Source organism: Caloenas nicobarica, chromosome 3 (genome assembly GCF_036013445.1).
Source record: "Caloenas nicobarica isolate bCalNic1 chromosome 3, bCalNic1.hap1, whole genome shotgun sequence".
Classification (NCBI taxonomy): Eukaryota; Metazoa; Chordata; class Aves; order Columbiformes; family Columbidae; genus Caloenas; species Caloenas nicobarica.
The window spans coordinates 99,565,430-99,588,680 of NC_088247.1; the positions used below are offsets into that span (position 1 = coordinate 99,565,430).

A 23,251-nucleotide genomic window follows, 5' to 3' on the forward strand; every position below is an offset into this window, starting at 1 on the left:
AGAATTATATTGACGTAGGCCACAGTACGCTACTTCTGAGCCTGAGAAAGCACAGAAATCTCTTCCATAATACTATGAGAAATTTGAAAATACTCGCTTTCAAGAAATATCTATAGTAAATCAAATGTTAAGACCTACAACTATTCCTGAACACTTTGAATGAAAGATTTATTTTTTCTTTTTCCTACAAGCAGTCACTGAACCGGCAATATAGGCTATTTTAGACTTTAATAGTAGGGAACAGTATGGAAGTGATGGTCATAAAAATCAGCATGGGACAGAGTTGTCCCAGGCTGACTCAAATGAAACACAAATGAAGATATATTAATAAACAACTAATTTGTTGAAACCCAAGACAGTAACTATTGAAAATATTGCTGAACTGAGAAGCTCTAGGGACTGGATATGGACAAGACCTGCATTTTTTAAGGTTAAAAGATAGTGATAAAAAGGATTAAAAGAAGAAAAAGAGAAAAAAAGCCCCAAAGCAGTCACTCTTCCACCTGCCCCTGCCTTCCTCCCTGTCCCCCAAATACCATGAATCCAAACAAACACAACATCTTCTTGGGAATGAATCCAACCTAGCTGACAAAGTTACTTCAGAAGGTGCAATTCTGCATGGAAGGCTAGGAATAGTACTTGAAGCAGTAAAATACTAGATGAAAGACATCCCCTCCCATTAAACCAAACAACCCAAAAAAAAAAGTCAAACTATTACACCTAGAAAGCTCTTGCAAAGGAAATAAAAATTCCTTTGCAGTTAAGTGAAGGTATAGGTGTAAAAGAGATAAAACAGAACTGGTACCTATTGAAATGTGGATAACAACATTAAGCATGGTCCCAAAAATTGAAGAAGTACACGCTGATTCACTTTGCAGCAAGGAAAAGCCTGTGCGTAAATGCAGTGAAAATAATAGAAATTTATATGCTGGGGACAGAAGCAGATTTAATGGTTTCTAGCACAGGGATCACACACACACTAGCCTCTGTGTAGCATTATGCCTCCTTCACAGATCCTTCAGAGCTGATGAGGAGTTTCCCTGCTGCACAACAACTCTGCATCTTCATGGAGCACCAGTCCCTGGACCACAGCAGAGCTCAGGAAGCAAAGGTTAGCGGAGGATCATCAAATCTTTAAATCTCCACCACTTCATATCGTTAAGCATTTCTGCTCAACCCCTCAGAGCAGTATACATAAGGCCAATCACATAATGAGACACAGAGGTGTGGTGGAAGGTAGGGCTGACATAGCGACCAGGCCACCCAGCAACCCGGAGGCAGCGGTAAACTTATGAAAAGGATGCACAATACCTCATTCTGCCAATATAATTAGAAAAAACAATAATTACTTACAGTATCTTGTATAGTTATGAAATATAAGTGAGTCTGTAATGCTTTTTTATTCCATGAGAAGATCCAATTTTGGGATGCAGTGAAAACAGAAAATACCCAAACAGAAGTGCAAGGAATGCAGCCTCATTTTTAACTTGGTGATTTTTTTAATAATATTTCCCTCGTTATTACTAGAAGTCAGAGACAACTTGCCTCACATTAATGGCAACACACTGACTTCAGTAGGAAAAGACAAAGTCTCAAGATGAGAGGCTTAAAAATAATTGACTAAAAATATACAACCCTTATTTGGTAATTCAAAATGATTTCTGCTCACCTTTGAAATCTTGGTACTTTAAGCTGTAGTACTATTTGGTGGTACTGACAAAAAATCCAAACCCATAAAAATGCAAAAACCAAGTTGTGAATTGTGGCAAACATAACAAAAAATGAGCAAAGCTTTAGTGTTTCAGTGTTTGTCTGCCCAAAATGTCCAGTTATTTAAGGGTTCTGAAGAGCTAGTTAACTTATATCAATTAAATCAGAAATAAGTTTTTTAAGGGATAAGTATGTAAAGAAGCACTGAAAGAAATAATATAAGCCATTTTTATAGGATCCTGTCTTTTGTTTTACCTGTGGATCAAAAAGAAAGTAAGGACGTCCACTCCTCAGCTGAAGTGCAATATATTCCTCTTGATTCCCAGGTGATGCAGAGAAAAAAATCAAACCATCAGGTTCCTGTGTTCTAAATTTCACTTTAATACCTGATTAGAAAAAGCAAGCAGATGGTTAATGCCAGAAATCCTATGCATTCTAACAGTGTAATTACAAACAAATGTTGTTTTAAAACAGCAGTAAAATGGCAAACCAAAATCATGGAAGTTTTGTTCACCTAAAACTCTGCCAGTCATTGCAGGAGAAATTTTACTAATCTAGACTGAATCAGCCCTTGAAAGAAATTGTCGTAATTTCAGAGCCTTACTCATTTTTAAAAAAAGATATGTAATGGTTAACTTACGCTGTTCAGTAACTTCTTGAAAAAAATGAAATTTGAATATCAGCATACTGTTCTAAGAGCTGAGGTTTTTCATGTATATTTTTGCTTGTCCCTTAACATTACTACTGGTAAAGTAGAAATGAGGTTCTTGCATGGAAGGATTTCTGTGAAGAATGTGGGGGTTTGGTTCCTAAAGATATATACATATATATACATACGTATTTTAATATATATTTATATATATTCTTTTATAAATACATATAACTAAGTGCACAAAGAACAAGTTTTAACAAAAATTAGTAATATCCCAAGGAACAATTCATTAACTAAGCTTAGTTAAGAACTCTTCAGATCATTATCAATAGCTCTCCATTGGGTTTCTGATGAAATATTGTCTCAGTACATGAAATTTCGTTCAAATTACATACAAGAAAAAACAAAACAGACAAAAAACCTCTCATATACCATAGATTTTTTTACATTACCTTTTACCACAAATAAAATATCAAAACAACAAGCTAATTAAACAGCTTGTAAATTTTGGAATATTATTGTCCACGGTATAAACTTCGTCAGTAACTATCTTAGGACACAATTCATAAATTATGCATCCAGTATTGAGAAATATAATTACAAGTAAACATGTTTTGTATAACCACCAATTTTTTATGAATATAATGTCTTTCTTTTAAGCTGTGTCTTGGAACATTATCTTAGAAAAATAAATGAGAAAATTACAAAACCATATGCCCAGCATGGCCCAGTTTTTCTAATGTGCAAATCCAGATATTCCAGGCTGAGTCTATGGTGGAGCCAGGTCTTTACTGTACTAAATTTTTGGCAAAGGGAAAAGAAAAGGCAACTACAGCAACATCTACCTATACTATAACACTTCCATGACATTTCTGCATAAGGTGCTTTTTACAGAACAGGATAATTTATTGGGCTTTAGCCAACTTCAAACTGTTCAGTCTTTTCACATGCATTTTCACTATCTTATGTTAGGCAGAAAACAGGAAGTGACAAAAGTTTTTCTTGTAGACAGCATCTATATTTTAAAAAATTTAAAAAATTATAATTCCGATGCACATTCATACTAGATCATGCTTGTTAATTACCTGTACACATAAGAAATATCCTCTGACCCCATTTCCTAATCACATAAATGTTTTTACACAAATCACATGATGCCCTCACAGATACGGGACATATTCTCTAGGCAATGAAAATCAGTCTTGCTATTAAAATGCATACAAAAAGCAGTTGTACATAAGTAATGCCCAGCAAGTAAAAAACTCAACTGCGTCCATACTTAAGGAAAAGCATAGCTTTGCCTGGCTCAGAAATAACCACTATTATGCTACTTTGAGATAGAGTATTTCCAGCCACAGTATCTGCTGGCAAGGCAGAGACTGATGGTCTCTAACCCAGCATGGGAGAGCACAGCTAATTCAACAACCTGCAAGTATTTTTAATGAGCTTCCAGAAGACATTTCTGAAGACCAGAGGATCCCTCCTCACATCTAATTCAAAAGGACAAATACAAACAAAATAATTGAATTTCTGCAAAAAAAGACTGTGTTAGAAAATATGAATTAAATGGTTAATAATGGTAATATTGCAGTAATTCTAGAAGTTTTCAAATGTTATGCAAGACCTTGCTTTCTTCTTTGGATACTGAAAAGGCTAACAAACCTTAATTCCTGCCTGTAGGGCTGCCATAGCTTCATATAAAGCATTGATGAGTCAGGAACCATCTTTTTCAGACATAGCCCATACAGCAAATTCTTCTACATTTGTCACCTATTACATAATTCAGAAAAAGACACTGTCCCTTTAAATGCAGGTATCTTTGAAGTTTCTCATGAGATAAGGAAGTTCATATAAGCTAGCTCTAAATAAGTACTTTCATTCTTCAATATTAATATTTTCCCATATTTCTAGAAGTGAGTGCAATGGAGAAGCCAACTATTAAGCAAACTTCTGCCACATGGATAATATTTTCACTGGAAGATAAAAACTTGTGAAATTAATATTTTTCACAGGAACATGGCAATTAAAATAAAATCTGAAAAGATTTCTCAGGTAAATAACTATGTAATTGTACATTCCAAGCAAATGAACAGAAAATTCTTGGCAAAGAAAGTGATCTCTTTAACCTTACTAAAGCCCTTCTTTCTGCCTTACACCAACTAAAACCAATAGAAATCGTATATAAAATTTTGACTACAGCATTAGGGTCTCAGCAGTTCCTTCAGGATTACAAACATCAAGCGCTTACTTATTGTTAAGATTGTGTATAACACTTTTGCCTAATCAAAGTACATTTTCCCACAGAAATTATAAAACAAAATTTGGGTTTAACTGTGGAGGGGGTAGATGGAGAGTAAAACTGTCAGTTCCTATACACTTCCATATTTAGTTGTTACTCTCTCTGGGAGAGTGTTTCTGCATGCTGCATGACATTACAATAGCTAAAACACGTTTAAAATGTATTTCACAAAAATAGATCAGTATTTAAAGTAGCTGCACCTAATGGACAGTGGAATTGGAGGAAAAGAAGAAACTCTGAGGACACTTTCTTGTACATACTCATGAATATCCTCTGCTGAATACATGGAGTTCTTCATACTTTGTGATGGCCTATAGCTCTGCATTTTGTTGAGAGAAGCTCGAAAGTATATATTTTACTATTACCTTAATGCGTTTGAAAATATTTTCAAAGTTCATCATCACAATCATTACATACAGTTAATAATCCCATTGATGAATAAATGCTGTTCATTTTTAAATTGCTTTAGTTTTTTAGTAGAAATCTAAAATATAAACTTAAAAGTCCTATATCTATGTCCATATACATATGTACATACACACATATTTGTACATGCAAACACACACGAAAAAATTTCCCAAACTTTTTCCAAACTCTTACTGGAGTCTCCAATTGCAAGTCAGCAGCCCCTTTTCTTTGGGGATTATAGTAAAACCAGAAGAAATTTAAAATCCATTGTTTTTAAAATCAGAGTGTACAAAACTCCCATATTCTGAAAAAAGTCTAACTTTATCCAGAATGACACAATTTGAAGACTGACTTTTATATACTCTTAATACCTCAAACTGCCAAAAAGCTAAATCAAACTAAAAGGTTGAACAACCATAAACACAGAATACAAGTGAATGAAAGGGGGAAATATGTAACATCTCTTGTGGAAACCAACTGTCAGGCAAAACCACAAATCCTCTTGATGAGAACTGAGTATTTCTTTTACACTAAAATGACTAATTTGATACCTGGTTTTGCTTATTTTGCTTACTACCCCATTATACCCACTACTGGTAAAACAAACAGGACATTTTAGCTTTAATCTTCTTACTACATAACCCAAATAACTTCAGTCATGTTTGCATTAATGCTGCATTAATCATGTTGTTGCGTATTAATGAGTTTTCAGGCTATGCTAATTACTGTCATAGATTCTGCAGCAGCCCATTAAATATACAAATTACAGAATTAAAGAGCCAGAGCTCTTCATGATTAATCTTTAAATGGAGAAAAACTAATGATGTCTGTACAAAGTTTCTCTCCACTTTTGGCTGACTGAGCCCAATGAACAATCAATTAGAGTATTTGAAGAATAAGAATATTGCACATGTTGTGCTGTTATGCTATGTAGAAGACACACATTTATAAGCTTCTATCAAACAGACTTCTGTAATATATTCCAGTCTTTAAGGTCTCCCAAAGCATTGCATAGGGGTAAAAGCTATAGGATATTTCAATTCATTATTGCATACTCATAGGAAGCTGCTGGTTCCATACAAATATAGTAAATCAATCTTCTCCTTTTAGCAAGGACACAAGTCCTGCTACTCCCTAGTAAGAAAGATTTACAGCAAACCTTGGTGAAAAGAAAGCTAAGATAAGTTTAAAGTCATTTGATAAGATTTGATGTATTAGTAGCACTTTATCCTCTCACTTAGAGAGTGATGCTTTTTCAGGAATAGTGTAATACCTAGTGGTTAAATCAAGAGATTCAAAATTAGAAGACCTTGAGTCTGTACTCAGCCAATGACTGAGGCATGTCACCCAAGAGCCATCACTTAAATGCCCTGCCTCCTTGTTCTTTCCTGAAAAATGGTGGCCAATATCACTTGCGTAAGGTTCTGTAATGTTTGAAAAATTCATTACTGTTTTGTTCTCCATAGCCTTAAGATACATATAAAATCAGCAAAATGCCAACATGTGTTCAGAAAAATTATCCAGACACTAGGTATTTACTGACATTTGAGAAAAACTAATATATCGAAAAAAAGGGTATTAGTTTAGCCTTCTCCAAATACTGCATATTATGCAGAACATCACAAGACTTCCCTAAAGAACGGATTGTCAGTCTGTATTAATATTACTCTGCACATCAATAGCTGCAGTTTAGAATTAACTGGACCATTCCAGACCTGTCCAATCAGTCCTCAATACCATGGAAAAAGTAAATAAATCCTACTTGATACATAAAAGATTTTATATTTATACAAAGCAGTTCTTCAAAACCAAACCAACAACAAACAAACAAACAAAACCAAAAAAACACAAACCTGCTCAGAGCAAGACTAATCATGGCATGAGAACACTCTCATATGAAGATAAAGCGAACAAGACTGGACTGCTGCACTTAGGGCACAAGGAAGAGAACACAACATAAGCACATGAGGTTGTCTACAAAAGGCCAATAGGGAGCAGAGAAGCTTTCCAACACACCCTCAACATACAAAGAAGACAGCATTCAAAGAAAACAAAGGTGGAGAAGTTCAAAGCAAAGATGTACCTTTCCACAGGTACTTTACAGCTTCTTCGTGAGAAGGGAAATGTAATTATAATAGGACAATCTGCAAAACATTGACACAAGAAGTACCTGAGAGTTTAGCAAGGCCCAAGAGGAACTGGACAGTCTGACTACCTAGATTTACCTAAACAAATAAAAGAAGTGTTCAGAAACACACACATAAAACACATATCAGGGTGAAACCTTGTGTGGCGATGCAGATGATGCCATTATCTGTCAGCATTCCTCTGCCACTAGAGTCAACATCCAGTTGTTTACACAGACATTTAAAGCAATACAATCAAGAAACTGGTGTCCTGACTCAAATTCATTTGTTAAGCAAGTCTAGGAACAGAATTCACAACTGTCTTCCACTTCTGTACATTGGGACAGTACACAACAAGCATCCATCCAGCCAGCACTATTTTTTCAGAGCATAGCTACCAGAGTAGAAATAATAACTGTAATCTTGAAACTTCAGGGGCCGAGTCTTGCTTGGGGTAAGGATCAGCTGTAAGTTTGTTTCTGTGTTGCTCTTAATATTGATGTGAAATACGAACAGAGGAAACATCAGCCCAATATGCATCTCATGCTTTCTTTGATGTTATTGTCCAACTTGAACAAAATTTGAGAAACATTTTACTCAAATATAGTCTCTCTCAAATAAGACCTGTAATCTTTATTTTTATTTATTTATCTTTACATAGGCTAGAAAGAAGTTCAACAGACTCTGATTTGGTTAGAAAAGGAAGAAAATAGCTTCTAGGACTAAGATCTTTTATGAGCAATTTCATTAATTCAAACTATGATATTTAAAGTATGGAAATAGAGGCAAGCATTCATCTTCATTTCAGGATAAATTCTTTAGAGAAAGAACTGTATTCTGTTACCTGTATGTGAATTAGTGCATAAAAAAAGGTCATCTCATGCAACCAGGGTAAGGTGGGAGAGGCTTCTAGGTGTTAATGCAATGCAAATCATAATTACTAGAAATATGATGACAAGAAGAATCACTTCGAAGATTTACAACAGTGCAATCTATAAAAGGTCAGCATCACAGTGAAATCAGAAACGGGCCGGAGGTCAGTAGCTGTAAATAGCACTTCAATTATAAGGCTTTAGCTAGTATTTCCAGCAGTAGTACAAATGTAACACTGCACAGAGAGTAATTTAACTGATCAAGGGAAAAGAGTATGACTAGAACTGAGTAAAATGCAAATACATCAAAATTAAAGTCAGTGTAATGATCTGAAACACAGCAAATTTAGACAACAGTGTACTAGCCAAGGCAGAATCTCATCACACAGCATCACAGAAGCTGGAAGCACAGTAACGTGGAAATCCTGAGGCAAGTGAAGAAGGTTATTGATTAAACAGTGTACATACGGAAAAGAAGTATAACTAAAATAAGCTAATGAGTGTCTTGAGGGATACTACAGGACAAAAATGGAAATGTAACAAGAAGGGGGAAAAAAACCCAACCTTTTAGACAGAAATACACCACCACAGAGCAAAAGCATAGTTTCAGGTTGCAAACTCAGCAACAAATGCTACTCACAGTACAACTGTGAAAAAAAGCCAACAACATATCCAAATTAATGCAGAGGTTTAAGGTAGACCAATAAACTGCAACAGACTGCCAAATTAAGAATTAACTGAGTTACATAATATTTTCATCTATTAGTATTTGTGGCAGTATTCCCCCTGACTATAATTTATGTAATGACCTTTTCCAGAGGAAGCCTAAAACCAGTGTTATTTGCAGGAACTAAGTTCACAAAAGGATTTCAATTGAATGTCAGATGCAAGTCATATATAGATAGCAAACTCACTTTTCTCATATTCACAGGGGAGTGTGCTAGATACACCATGACATACCTGCTGACAGTCAATAATTATTTCCTCAGCCTCCATCAGTGTAGGTAATTGTAAAGGTTCACTCATCGCCTTCTAAGATATTTGCCACCTAATGGAACTACACCTTGAAAGTGCACCAGGTCCTGCTTTGAAAGGGTTAATAATATTCCACTACATTTTGTTCTGTTATCCATGTTCCTCTGTACCTAGGAACTGCACACTCTGTAAATTAAGTGCTTTCTGAGGTTTGGCATGAAATGCTCACTGAAAACACACCCACTTTCTAGAACTTACGCAGAATATTTTACTTAGAATACGATCTACAGCTGCCGAAACACTGACTTCAACACCTTAAGTTCAGTCTCAGTGAAAGCATCACCCTTACAGATCAGAACATCATGGAAACAGAAAAGCTCGGTTCAACTTCTCTTGCACTGGATGTGTAGGGTTAGCTGCAATCCTGAAAGACAGCCTTGGCCCTCTTCTCTTTACATTACCGTGTGATTAGAGGCATGAAAGTCAACAGGATAAAGCTAACATGCTGGCTCTGTTACTGTAAAAGTAAACTACTCTGCACAATCTTCAATATGTAGAAAACAAAGGTAAGTGCTGCATGAGAAGCTACAAAATCTAGCATTTTTCTCTTAGAAATTACTTTATCATACGCATGACCCCCTGCTTTACTCTCACTAATGTTTCCAAATGCACAGAAGGAAGAATTTATCATGCATACAGCAGTCACAGTCCCTGGACTGTTTTTGAAGACAGAACTGAGGAGGGAGGGGAGAACCACCTGTAGTAGTTGTTCAGCATCAGCTGCTGTTATAATTTCTTTTTCCTTTTGTGGTGTGTTACTATAAGTATATGGCCCAATAACAGAAGAGGGGATTTCATGTTATTTGTCAAACATGAAGGCCGTATTCACCCAATTCACCAACTTTCTCTGCTCTGCCCAGCTTCTGTAAAGAATATGACCCAGAAAACATGACCCGGTGCAGTAAGCCAGCTGTGGAGGTTTCATCAACAATTTGTAGCCTGGCTTATTCCCAAGAATCAAAGCCCTGCACTCACTCTAAGAGTTAAGTGCATACAGAAGCATAAAACAAAGCTAGCACGGCAATGAATAGCATTTATCTATCTGCTGAATCATCACATACTATGAAATACTTTCAGAGTGATAAATACAACTCAAACCCTCTCCCTCCTCTGTTTTTTAGGAAAGCAATACAGTGGTATACGGTGGATGTGGAAAAACTCCTGTACTACATCCAGTAATACAGCTAATGTGACAAATACACCTCACAGGGGATAGATACAGACAGATATTATGCTAAATCCTGTGTGCAGTCACCTACCTGGGCAACAGGGATGGCACATAATAGTGCCGGCAGTGGAGGAACACAGAGGTCATGTCTTCCTCCTGCCCAGGTGGGTTACCTGCTCCTCAGCTGGGGAGTTGAGGTGAGATTTTTCACTGTGTGTCAGGATGTGCATGAAGAAGTAACAAGTCAACTGATACACAGAGCAGCACCAGCAGTGATATCTGTTGGTGTTCCAGTGCATTTCATGTTTGGTAAGGACTGCATGATTTTCTCAAGACTTTAATCAATACCTGGAGGAAGCTAAGTATATTTGCAAATTCTGAACTACATCCACTGGCACAAACAGTAGAAAAGATGATCCATAAATAAGCATAAGATATTTCAATGGTATGAATAGCCATGTAACTCAGGCTGTAAGGGCTTAAAATAAAGGGCTCAATTTACACAAAGATTCAACTTGAGGCAAACAAGAAAGTAAGGGATACAGAAAACTATAATGACAGGAAATGGATATAGCACGTAACATTTTACTTAATAGTGTCATAATTCTGTTTGCCCAATGTAAGTTATATTGCAATAATAAATAAAGAATAAATTAAACTTCCAAGGCACAAGGATTAAAAAAATAACTTCCATACAATTTCCCCTTGTTGCCCTCTATGTATGTATAGCTGATTCTGTCTAACACTTTGACTGTAAACTTTTTAGGGCAGACACTGTCAACTTTTTGTTCCTAATAAAAAAGAGACATGTAAAGACTTAAAATTCAACCAATTAATATAAATAAAAAGAAATAAAGAGAATACTGAAAATAGTTTCCTTAACAATTTCTTTCACATAGCATAACATCATTTAGCCTTCATATATTGTGATATTTTCAGGCAGATATTGATTGATCTTATGTCATCTTTTCAGAATTTTAATTCCTTATGGGATTCTTGAATTAAAGATCACTTTGCTGTAGCCTGCCTGTGTGTTGATTTTTACATTATTGTTTAAAATGTGAGTGATTAGAGAATACATGACTGAATGACTCTAAATGATGGTAATAAGGAAATTTCTCCTTTTGCAAAATTCATTGGTAGTTTTTTTTTTTCTTTCTTCTACCTCTCCCTTTCTCTCAGAGAGACTTTCCGCAACACAGAAAATCATGACTGATTACAATATTGTAATAGACTAAATCAAAAAGTGGGTGATTGGACATACAACATTACTAAGAAGTATGAGACTATATTCTTTTGTTTCTTTTTGTATCTTTACCACTTGTAATGCCTCATAGAAAGACACCCGTATTTAAAACAAAAAGCAAGAATCCTTGCCCATGCACTCTAACAATAGCTCAAGTCACCTTTTTTTCTGTTCCCTGTGTTGCTGGAGGATTGAAGTAACAGCCAGTTTAACTCCCACTGATTATTGTAAAGTTTTACTTGTGATGCTTGTGTAAGGGAAAGGGGAAAAAATTACTCACCTCATCCTTAACAATGCCAAAACCTTATTTATAGATGCACTTAAAAACATCAAATCAAAAAGCCTCTACAAAATATTCAATATAAACTGTGTTTTGCTACTAAAAGGGTGAACTGTATCAATGTATCAGCAAGGCACGTCCAGTGTAAAATGGCATAGCCTTAGAGCAGTAGTAACTACTCCTACATTTATATAGTCCTAAAATTACATTTGGCCCTTTGAAGGCAATCGCGAGGCTGATGTGGCCCCCGGTGAAAATGAGTTTAACACCGCTGACCTAGAGAGCTGGCGAAATGCTCCTGAACAGCATTTTCCTCTCAGCTACGTCGGAGCAGGAATGCTGCCAGTGCATCGAGTGCTGGCAGCCAGGCTTTCAGGCATGGGACTGACAGTTCATCCAGATCCCAAACTGCTGTAGAAAGGAAACACTGGACTATCACGGCTGACTCCAGAGTACCTTGAAACCTCATATGTGTTACAACAGGATAAGGGGTAATGGTTTTCAACTAAAAGACGGGAGATTCTGGCTAGACATGAGAAAGAAATTTTTTAGAGTGAGCGTGGCAAAACACTGGCACAGGTTGCCCAGAGAGGTGGTAGACGCCCCATTCCTGAAGACATTCAAGGCCAGGCTGGATGGGGCTCTGAGCAACCTGATCTGGTTGAAGATGTCCCTGCTCATGGCAGGGGGGTTGGACTAGATGAGCTTTGAACATCCCTTCAAACCCAAACTGTTCTATGGTTCTGTGGCTCTGTACCCAGCTCGGAGCTGTCCCACAGTAAGAGCTCTGAGGAGGGAACGCTTGTGAACTATCAACGTATTTCCTCCCATAACATGCAGTAAATTATGCTGAGGCCCTGAGGTACAGGAAGATTTCAGTCGATGGCTTATAAAGTCAGGAGAACTGGGTATTTCTGTCTTAAAGCAACCTTGAGCACTGGCCATTTCTCGGGCTGGCTGCAGTTGCCAAGCGCTTTGCAATTCTGCGGGAGTACTGCATTGCCCTGATTTCCACCTCTGACATTTCCCTGGCCCTTTCCTGCCTATGTGAAAGGCAGAAGGTCTGGCATGAAACCAATTATGCAGTCTTTGCTTCACCTAGGATTCCCATTTAGCTCGTTTCACCCCCTTAGCACATGCAGCTCAGTAGCGTAACGAAGTTTGCACAGGATTACCCTAATATTTTGAAAATTAACAATGCTAACGTGACAATCCAACATGTGTTTGGAATAAGTAACTCAAATTGGCATATTTCGATCAATGAATTGGAACAATTTAGGAGAGGAAAATGTAAAAGATGAAAGAAAGATTAAAGAATTCTAAAGGAGGGAAATAAATGGAAGAAATACCTAAATTTGAAAGCTAGAGTGCAGAGGCAGTATCTTGATAATACATTTCATGTTTTAAAAATACTGAAAAAAACCTCCAAAACATAATGATTACAAGTGCAAAGTATTTGTAAAGGAATACACTGAATAGCACCAAAACTTTCACAGAAGGGATGACTTTCATCCCAAGACAAAACTCTCTCTTTTCCTTCTCCAATGCACTAAGTCTTCCCAATGGTAGACATTGTCAAAAACACTTATACCTCACCCCCTCCCTGAATCTTCCCAACAAGGTTTTGCCCTCTTCCACAATTCACTTAATAATTTGTTTCTGACTCAAAAGATATTACCTGAGATAGTTGTACCTGCCAGTCTAGCCTTCGTTTTGTTCATCCAATTATGAAGGTTGATGGGAACAAAGACTGTAATTTGTGTAAATAGATTCCCCCTCCTCCCTCCCTGTCTCTGCAGCAAGTCACTGAATTACTTGAAAATGCATAAAATAAAATCCCCCAAGGGCTAAAACTCCACCAAAATTCCCACTATTTATTACAGAAGAAAGAGAATGCATTCTGTTAGTGGTGGCACCTCTGCTGGTGAAGCTTCATTTTTAGTAAATCAAGGAACTTTTAAAGTAAACCAGAATAAAAGAGCACTATTAATTAGCAAGCCTGAAAAAATGGTCTGTATGAACAACGACACTACTTACTAATTTTTTTCTTTACTCAGGAGAAAATATGAGGGCAGGCTCCCTTCTAAGCATCACTTGTTGTAACTCTACCCTAGAATAACAAGACTAATCTCAATTTACATCCATGTAAACATGGTCAGAACAAAGATTTTTAGATATTAAGTATCAGGTCAAGTTATTTACTCTTTTTTCCTTTTTTTCCCTCCCTGAAATAGATGGAGTGCCACCAGTAACAATGACTCTTTCAATTAAAGAATAGAACAGCAATGTATTTCTGTAATTCCTCCTTGCTTAATATGAGGGAATATTTTATGCTACACCTACTTGCTTGTACAACATTGCATAGATTATATAGGACAGCAAAGAAAGACATCTTAAAAATATTCAGAAAGCAGAAAGCATGACCTTCAAAAGCCACAGTTAAATCACAGTAAAGCCTGTTCTTCCAACAAATAAAACAAAACAAAGTACTTCATAAGAATATGACCAAAAAAGGAAAATCTCTTCTGTAATAACGGTAGTAAGCACAATATTATTTGCAGAAAGCACTGAAATAATTTTGAAGCAGACATGTAGACCACCAAAAGAAAAGTGGACCTGCATAGCAGAAATTTTGGAAATCTTGTGTTATTGCAGTCAACGTATTTGCCAGGAATAGTCTTGTTTTATAATCTAAATCATAATTAGAACCACAGAGAGCAAATAATCGCTTCTTAACAAGATAAAGATAGGACTTTAGCATCAGCACAGGTAACAAGTTAGTTTAATAAATAAGTGCAAAACTACAGAGTGCTTTATAAGTAATGATCAATGTTTAAAATCAATGCTCTTGCAAATTGGAGCCAATGCAAAGGGGCTAGCACCAGAGTAAGTTGATACGGTTGATGTATTTTGGACCTGCTGAAATAAATCCATTTATAGGAGCATTTGCAGGATGACAAAGTTAAAAGCACTGCAACAGTCAGGCCTGGCTAAGGGAACGCCTCCTCCTGCTGTCAATATTTCAAACTGATAAAGAGCTGACCAAGTGCAATCAGTGCTGCAATGAATAAAAGAAAGCTTGGGACCATTAACATTAATGGGACTTGTGTGGCTAAATGCTCGTATATTGTACTGAGAACTTACTCGATGAAGATTTTTTTTTTTTTTTGCTTATGCTTCCCCTTTAGCCTGCACACTGCATATGATCAGTCTGAAAACATTTTTAACATAATATAAACATCTACAATAAGTTCATATGATTAATATCCCATGAGTGCCTGGAAGGAAAAAATTACAGAGCTCACTCTGGCTACCTGGAAGACTTGAGAAAATAGAAATGCTGGTTTCATAAACACAAATAAAATTGGCTGATCTAATATCTTCAGGCAGAGTGCCTTAGCCTTGGGGCATAATGACAAAGACTGTAGCACCTGCCATCTACGATGTGTATTAGGGAATGGTTAATAAACTGTTACCCTAAGAGAGCTGGATGAACTTCTGTGGGAAGACAGAAGTTCAGATCAGCAAGTACAGTCCTAAAAACATACATATCCAGGATATGACCTGGTTCAATAGTTTTAATTTGCAATGTGGCAGACTGTTTTCTTATTATCAGTATTAAATACCTTTCATATAGCCAGCACTGTACTAAAAGTAGAAGACGACACAACTTTTATCTCGGGCCCCTCCTGCAACCTATCAAACACCAAGTGGTACAACAGGGGGCCAAGGGGACAGGTTTAGGGTTGTTCAGGAAAACCCATTGCTTCCTTTTAGTATATATTTATAGCATAATTGGGTGGAATTAATGTTTTGCCCATATATCTATTTAACACAAAAAGTTTTCAGAAATAATCAGATAAAAGATTTACTGCTGTGTAAAACACCGGTGTGAAGTTATTGCTATAAAGAATATATTTAAAGCTTTTATATATTGTCTTCTAGCTTAGGCAGAGTACTCCCAAACAAGGTGGAATAGTATAGAGAGAAGATGTTCAGTAGGACAAAAAATACTGAGGGGGAAAGAGACCTCTGTCTGGCAGGTTCCTCAGATAGAGGGGGGGGGGGGGAAAAAAACTCAGCAGCAGCACAAAAGACAAGTCAATGTGCTTTATGACGTCAAGGCTTATCATAGTTCTGAGGAATTCAACTTTTTTTCTTTTTTTTTTTTTTCCCAAAGAGAAGAAAAATATATAATTTTACCCCAGATTACCTGTCCCAGTGTTGAATAATTTTTATTTTTGTTTCCTGGTCATGGGGGCAGATGGGGATTCTGTTTACTCTAGTACCTGCATTATTTAAAAATCAAATGCTATATTGGAATACACTCCTACTATAGGCACTGAGAGATAAAAAGATGCACACATGCAAATATCTGTCACTCTACTGTGAGCTCTTGCGGTCCTAAAATGAGATAACAGTAAGGCCTAAGGTAAAACTTTCAAGCCTACTGATCAGTCCCAGCCTTTACATACCATCTCATTCAGCCTTTGACCAACAGACTGAAAAAAAAGAAAGTGCACCACTGAACAAGGCTGTGATTTAGCAAACCACAGTACTGTGTGCTTGCACAATCAAACCTATTAGCAATATAAAAGAAGATAAAAATATAGAACGCTGACAGAAGAATTCTGAAATTACAAACAAAGAATGGGTTGCAAACCCAAAACAGAGCAAATATGAAAGAATAAAATGCCTTAGCAACAGAAAAATTATTTCAAAATAACAGTTTTACAGGTCTTACTGGTGATGAAATCACAAAATGTGGAGACTGGAAAGAACATTGCTGGGCATAATTAGAAGTTTTACTGCATCATCGACTTGCTCATGAACACAGCTCCAAGTGCCAAGTTCTGGTCGTTTCAGCACAAGCTGGCAGACACAGCAGCACACAAAAACCTGCCTTCTTCCACCTCCAGCTAGCAAGGAGATCACGGCACTGCTTCTCAGGCATGCACCTGGTCATAACAGCTCATACCTTCATGACCTCACAGCAAGAATGAGACGCAATATTTTAACTCTACATTAAAAAAAAAAAAAAATCCAGAATGCAATCACTTTATTTACACACTCTGCCATAAGCACATCATCCCACTTGCTCTGCTCACTACACGGAGTCTCCATAGAATACTAGGTCAAATGTAAGGTCCCAGTATTAATCTTCATGGCCATCCCTGGAAGTGGTTCAAGATATCTCAAGAGTGCCCCTCTCATTATGTTGGTGACCTTGCTGAACAACTGCTGGTAGTTTCAAGGCTCACCAGAGCAAGACTGAACTCCCTCTGCAAGAAGGGTAGAGGCTCTGGAACTCATTAGAGGAGCAGATCAAAATGAACGCAAATTTCACAGTTTTCTAAAGCCAGTTTAAACACACATCTACCCAGGCTTTCCAAAGTCATACATTAAAACAAAAGTGGGAGGTTCGGGGAAGGCAAGTCATGTCCAGAGAATAATGTTAGGGAAGAGGTAAAAAAGAAGTAGGTGCATGAGGAATTAGGAAATGATGAGAACTAATCAGCTGTGAGTATGACTATGCTTTGGAAGATATTAAATTACCACTTGGAAACTATGATAAAGATCCAATATTTCAATTATATTTTTACCTAATGCATTGATATCAATATCAGTTAAAAAATTTTGCACAAAATCCATGTGCAAAGTGTTGATGTTGGTTATAAAAAAATAAAAACTTCAGATGGATTTCCACCATCAAATGGAAGAACAGAAGTTTGCAACTCTAAATTCATAGTATAAAACAGACTTAAAAAACCCCTTACCAATGAAGTAAACCTTCCTCCCATAAGTGTAGTGAATTAAAAAAAAAAAAAAAAACCAGGTTTTCCCCACTAAGTAAACCTGACCCCAAAGGACCATCTGCTTGATATACACACTTAAAAAAAAAAAAAAAAAAAAAATCACACACACACAAGTTGCCAACCTGCAACTAAAAATAGTTATGTTAAAATATGTCATGTATTGTATAAAATAAACTGCTTCCAATTTCTAGCTAAGTTTATGAAGTGGAATGTTATGGATTTCCCAACATTTTTTACTTTGCTTGCAACTTCATAATAAAATCCGAAATTCTGCATATTTTTAAACCAAATAACCATAGTAATATCCAATATATTTAAGGCCAGCCTAGATAGCAATAGTTGGTGATTACCAGATCAAAGGCCTTACTTAAATCAATAAGGATAGCTCCTGTACATTGATTACTATCCAACACTATAAAAATATAATTGCTTACCTTGAGAGGAGCAGTACAAGTGAAATGAAAAGGTCATAATAGGTCAATAATTATTTAAATTAAACTTACATCTTTCTTCATCCGATGGACCAACTCTAGCATACACTGAAATGGTGGTGATTTACCAGTTTAAAGAGACATATTAACATGTCAGCAAAGGGCTTAGCAGTAATTGGGTCAGCAATTTTAAGAAGTCAAGGTTCCAGGTTGTCAGCTTCTCCATTTATGCTCCCAATTAATCTTAAGGTATTATAGATCTTAAGTCAGTAAGCACAGATCTAACTACTTTTGATCAAATCTCATTTTGGGTATATACAGTGATAGAGTATAGTTACTTTTTGATATTTTTCTACAATACAGTATATCATTCTCTAAAATGCCTTTCAATTCAAAAAAAAACCTGTCAGGCAACAATTCACTACTGAGTTCAATGGATCCTCCAATAATTTAGTATATGATTTTTCTGTCACCATATTTAATGGTCTTTATACCAGAACAACATTACTTGGCAGTTTTGCATTTTCATTCTAATTGTTATGCTAACAGTTGCTTTCTGAATTTGCAGTTGCTATACTGCACTGTTATTTAAGGTCACAATTTTGTTCATCTATGTTTGCTGTAGGGATCATCTACCAAGTCCAATGCATTTCATGGAAAGTATGAACAGTTTGAGGAAAAAGATATGTATGCAGGAAAAGAAATGTGTAATCCCATCTCATTCTGGGGATGTATCTTGAAAAATGATTTGGTTCAGAAGTATTTGTTTTCATAGTTGTAAAATACAGCATTGTATAGCCCAAAAAACAAGAAAGGGGGTTACACTTCACAACTCAAAATAGCAAACTACATACAACCAGTATCTGATCAAATACATGTTATACTCTTTAGTTCATTTTTTTTTAAATACACACTTACTGATGAAATGCACTAACAAGTAACTTGTGAGAAAGCATGTCATTCTAGTGTCAAAAGCATCATGTGTTTTTTCCTGATGATCCCATCCTGTGACAAAGCTCACTGCCATCTTTGGAAAGTCTATACGTACATGAAATAACTAATAATGTTTTAGTCAAATCAAAGTGCTGCAACTTCAACATACTTTATAAGTCAGTGCATTTATTAAACAAGTCACTAACACTCAGATGCAAAAGGTACTTCCTCCTCAAGGTCTGCAAATCGGAATGGCAGCAGCACTTACTGCTACATTTATCTCCCACATCCTTGACACCATTGTTGCACAGAACTTTCCTGAAATATTCTCTCTTAAGAAAAAGAAAATAAAAGCTCTTATAACCATGTTTTCTTTATGCCACAATACTTTTTCATTATTACTTTGAAGTAATTTAAATCACTCTTTTACACAAAAGTGTTTTGGTTCTTTCTTTCTGTGGATCAGAGATATGAATTTGCTAGAGTGTAGTTATCCTGAGGTAAAAATGGAAGCATAAGTTTATCAATGTCAGGAAACAGCTCTTTGCAGGATGGTTAGCTAGAGGATGGTGGCAAAATTCTCAAAGAAAAATTAAATTTGTATGGACACTTCGCATCTTAGAAACATAGGGGCTAAGAAGGCTCTTTCATGAAATTGGTCCTGGCCACCAAATTCTGATGGTGAGCTAGACCAGAGGTATCAAACTCATTTTCACTGGGGGCCACATCAGGCCCAGTCAATGGGGCAGAGTCTGGTGGAGTGCCTCAAGGGTCGGTACTGGGACCAGTATTGTTCAATATATTCATCAATGACTTGGATGAGGGAATTGAGTGTACTATCAGCAAGTTTGCTGATGACACCAAGCTGGGAGGAGTGGCTGACACGCCAGAGGGCTGTGCTGCCATCCAGCGAGATCTGGACAGGCTAGAGAGTTGGGCGGGGAAAAATTTAATGAAATATAACAAGGGAAAATGTTGAGTCTTACATCTGGGCAGGAACAACCCCAGGTTCCGGTATAGGTTGGGGAATGACCTATTAGAGAGCAGTGTAGGGAAAAGGGACCTGGGGGTCCTGGTGGACAGCAGGATGACCATGAGCCAGCACTGTGCCCTTGTGGCCAAGAAGGCCAATGGCATCCTGGGGTGGATTAGAAGGGGGGTGGTTAGTAGGTGGAGAGAGGTTCTCCTTCCCCTCTACTCTGCCCTGGTGAGACCTCATCTGGAATATTGTGTCCAGTTCTGGGCCCCTCAGTTCCAGAAGGATAGGGAACTGCTGGAGAGAGTCCAGCGCAGGGCCACAAAGATGATTAAGGGAGTGGAGCATCTCCCTTATGAGGAAAGGCTGAGGGAGCTGGGGCTCTTTAGCTTGGAAAAGAGGAGACTGAGGGGTGACCTCATTAATGTTTATAAATATATAAAGGGTGGGTGTCACGAGGATGGAGCCAGGCTCTTCTCGGTGACAACCAATGATAGGACAAGGGGTAATGGATTCAAGCTGGAACACAAGAGGTTCCACTTAAATTTGAGAAGAAACTTCTTCTCAGTGAGGGTAACAGAGCCTGGAACAAGCTGCCCAGGGAGGTTGTGGAGTCTTCTTCTCTGGAGACATTCAAAACCCGCCTGGACGCCTTCCTGTGTAACCTCATCTAGGTGTTCCTGCTCTGGCAGGGGGATTGGACTAGATGATCTTTTGACGTCCCTTCCAATCCCTAACATTCTGTGATTCTGTGATTTATAGACACTGAGAGGAAAGCAAAGAGTCTTTACCTTGGCCTCTTCATTTTCTACCACTTGGTGCCTGGCCGCATGAAGAAAAAGATGACAACACTGAAGAACATGGAAGGAAGACAATCAAGGACATTATAATGGCCAAACCAGGAGGGGGAAAAAGGTAGAGGGAGAGGAAGGGAGCAATAAACAAATCATGGATAGTGTCAAAATAAGAAAAGGATGAAAAAGCAGGAGAAATGGGGGTGGAGGAAGGGAAATTAAATAGAAAACCAGGAGAACCCAGAGAACCTATAACCACTAGTAAAAACTCTCCTTACAAATCCAGTTGAAAATATATTGTGTTAGTAAACAGCAAATACAGTGGGAAAGCAGGCACTCTACTCTTCACATACAGATTATCATCTAGTGCAGCACTCAGTGTCTCTAACAGTTCAGATCAGAAAGAGATTTCATGAATATTAAAGATTTTTAGCCATTGACATCTGTATTAGTCAGCAATGTTCCGTATGATGGATATGTCTGGGATTCCCCTCTGACATTGAGATTTTTTTTTAATTACTCTACAGAATAACAGTATAGACCACACTAGGTCTGTAAAAGTAAATCCTCAAAATTTAGGAAATGCAAAACCAAAATTGTCTGCAAAAAATAAACGCATACACAAATAGAGGATGAATAATGATATAGTCTACAATTATACAAACACACATTTCCCATAAGATATCTGCCTCAAGGATTTTATGATGTTCAGCAACTAAAACAGAATTCATGTAGCAAGTAAGGATATTGTGCATGGAAGCTTGTCTTATTTGATGTAGTGCTCTACGAATGTTTAATGAAAGAGGAAGGGGAAGATGAAAAGTGGACAGTTTCATAGCTACCGCAGTTCAATGTCACTCTAGAGAAATCTGTCCCTACCTCTGCCACAAAGCTCTTACACAATGTGAGGCAAAAATCACTTTAGTCAAACTTTTCAGTTACTCACTTGTTATGCTGTCTTCATTTTCTTGAGTGCTTGCATTTAAACACCCCACAGAGATCTGTGGAAGTGTTAAGTGTTCCTAATTGAACGGAGGTCAGTGGGAACTCTACTTTAAACACATAAACTACTCTGAAAACTCAGGTCCTAACTATGTAAAACTGAGCACTCAAAATCAGCATTCAGTCCTCTTTTTTCTTTACCCAAAATCCCCATTCATAAAATGAACCTAATAATATTAATGTTCTAAAAATGAATATCAATTATTACAAAGTATTTGGATACTCTAGTGAAAATAGCATAGAAAAAATTCAATCTGCATTACTTAAGAATTAGATACGTATAATAAGATAGACCTCAAGCCATATACAGAACAGTAAGGATTTTTAAAAGGCAACAGCTGGTCCGTACCATACACAGAACCTATGGAAAAGCTGGTTTTTAATCAATTGATTATATGCCATCATAACCCATACAGATAACAATGTTGAATTAAGTTCATGCTGCCTATTTTAACTCCATTTCCTAAATTCTAGGTGCTTAATTTTGCAATCTTAATTTTTCCCATATGTACTAATACAGACAGCCTTTTTTTCTACAAATTACCACAGTCTAATCCTGAGCGATAGTTTTGTCATAATGGAATTATTCAGTCTATGATCTGATTGATTTCAGACCTTAAATACTGAATCTTAACACACGTAAATTTTTAATCCTTTAATTTCTCTGTTCTGCCAGTAATTGATAAGGACAGTTGTACTTAGACAAGGTCTTAATTTAATCGCCCTGAAAATCAATTAGAAGGTGAAAAGCTTCCTTATATTATTATTATGAAAATTTCCTGATCAAATTCACAATGCAATCATAATCAATGCATGACTCTTCATACATTTTAAGTCAATACATAATTCAGTAGTTACATCTTCACCATCTGAAAACACAATATGGGAAGGAATTTGTATGTTAAAAGCAGGCATAATTTAAAGGCTTAGTATTAGTCAAATGCAATGCCTCCCTCAAGCCATCAGGCTAAATAACCCTTTATAGAAATAATCTAAGTAAGGGCCAAACATGGCCCAGAAAGCATTAATTTCATGTGAAGTATCTCACCAGCCAATATAGAACTAAACCTCTCTTTGCTTCATCCTTGCTGAAAACTCTCCATAGAATACAAGAATAGGAGGAACAGATAACACTCTTTCTGTGCCTGTGCAAAAACTGCTCCTCAAAATACATCCAAGAGCTTGTTATGCTGCAACCCTTCACAGTCACTCTGAGTATCCTCTTGTAAATTAGGATCCTCTTGTCTATACAACATACGGAATCACAGAATGGTTGGGGTTGGAAGGGGCCTCTGGAGATCATCTAGTCCAACCCACCTGCTAAAGCAGGTTCAATTAGAGTAGATTGCACAAGAATGTGTCCAGGTGGGTTTTGAATGTCTCCAGAGAAGAAGACTCCACAACCTCTCTGGGCAGCCTGTTCCAGGGCTCTGGCACCCTCAAAGGAAAGAAGTTTCTCCTCATATTCAGATGGAACCTCCTGTGCTTCAGCCTGTGCCTGTT

General features: G+C 37.0%; 1 protein-coding gene across 1 annotated transcript in view; it reads right to left on the minus strand.

Moving 5' to 3' along the window:
- USH2A (usherin) overlaps positions 1-23,251 on the minus strand; it is a 393,053-nt gene that overhangs the window by 254,170 nt on the left and 115,632 nt on the right. The window contains exon 21 of the mRNA XM_065630575.1: positions 1,966-2,096. Within this exon, the coding sequence (XP_065486647.1) occupies positions 1,966-2,096 (131 nt within the window). The remainder of the gene's footprint in view (positions 1-1,965; positions 2,097-23,251) is intronic.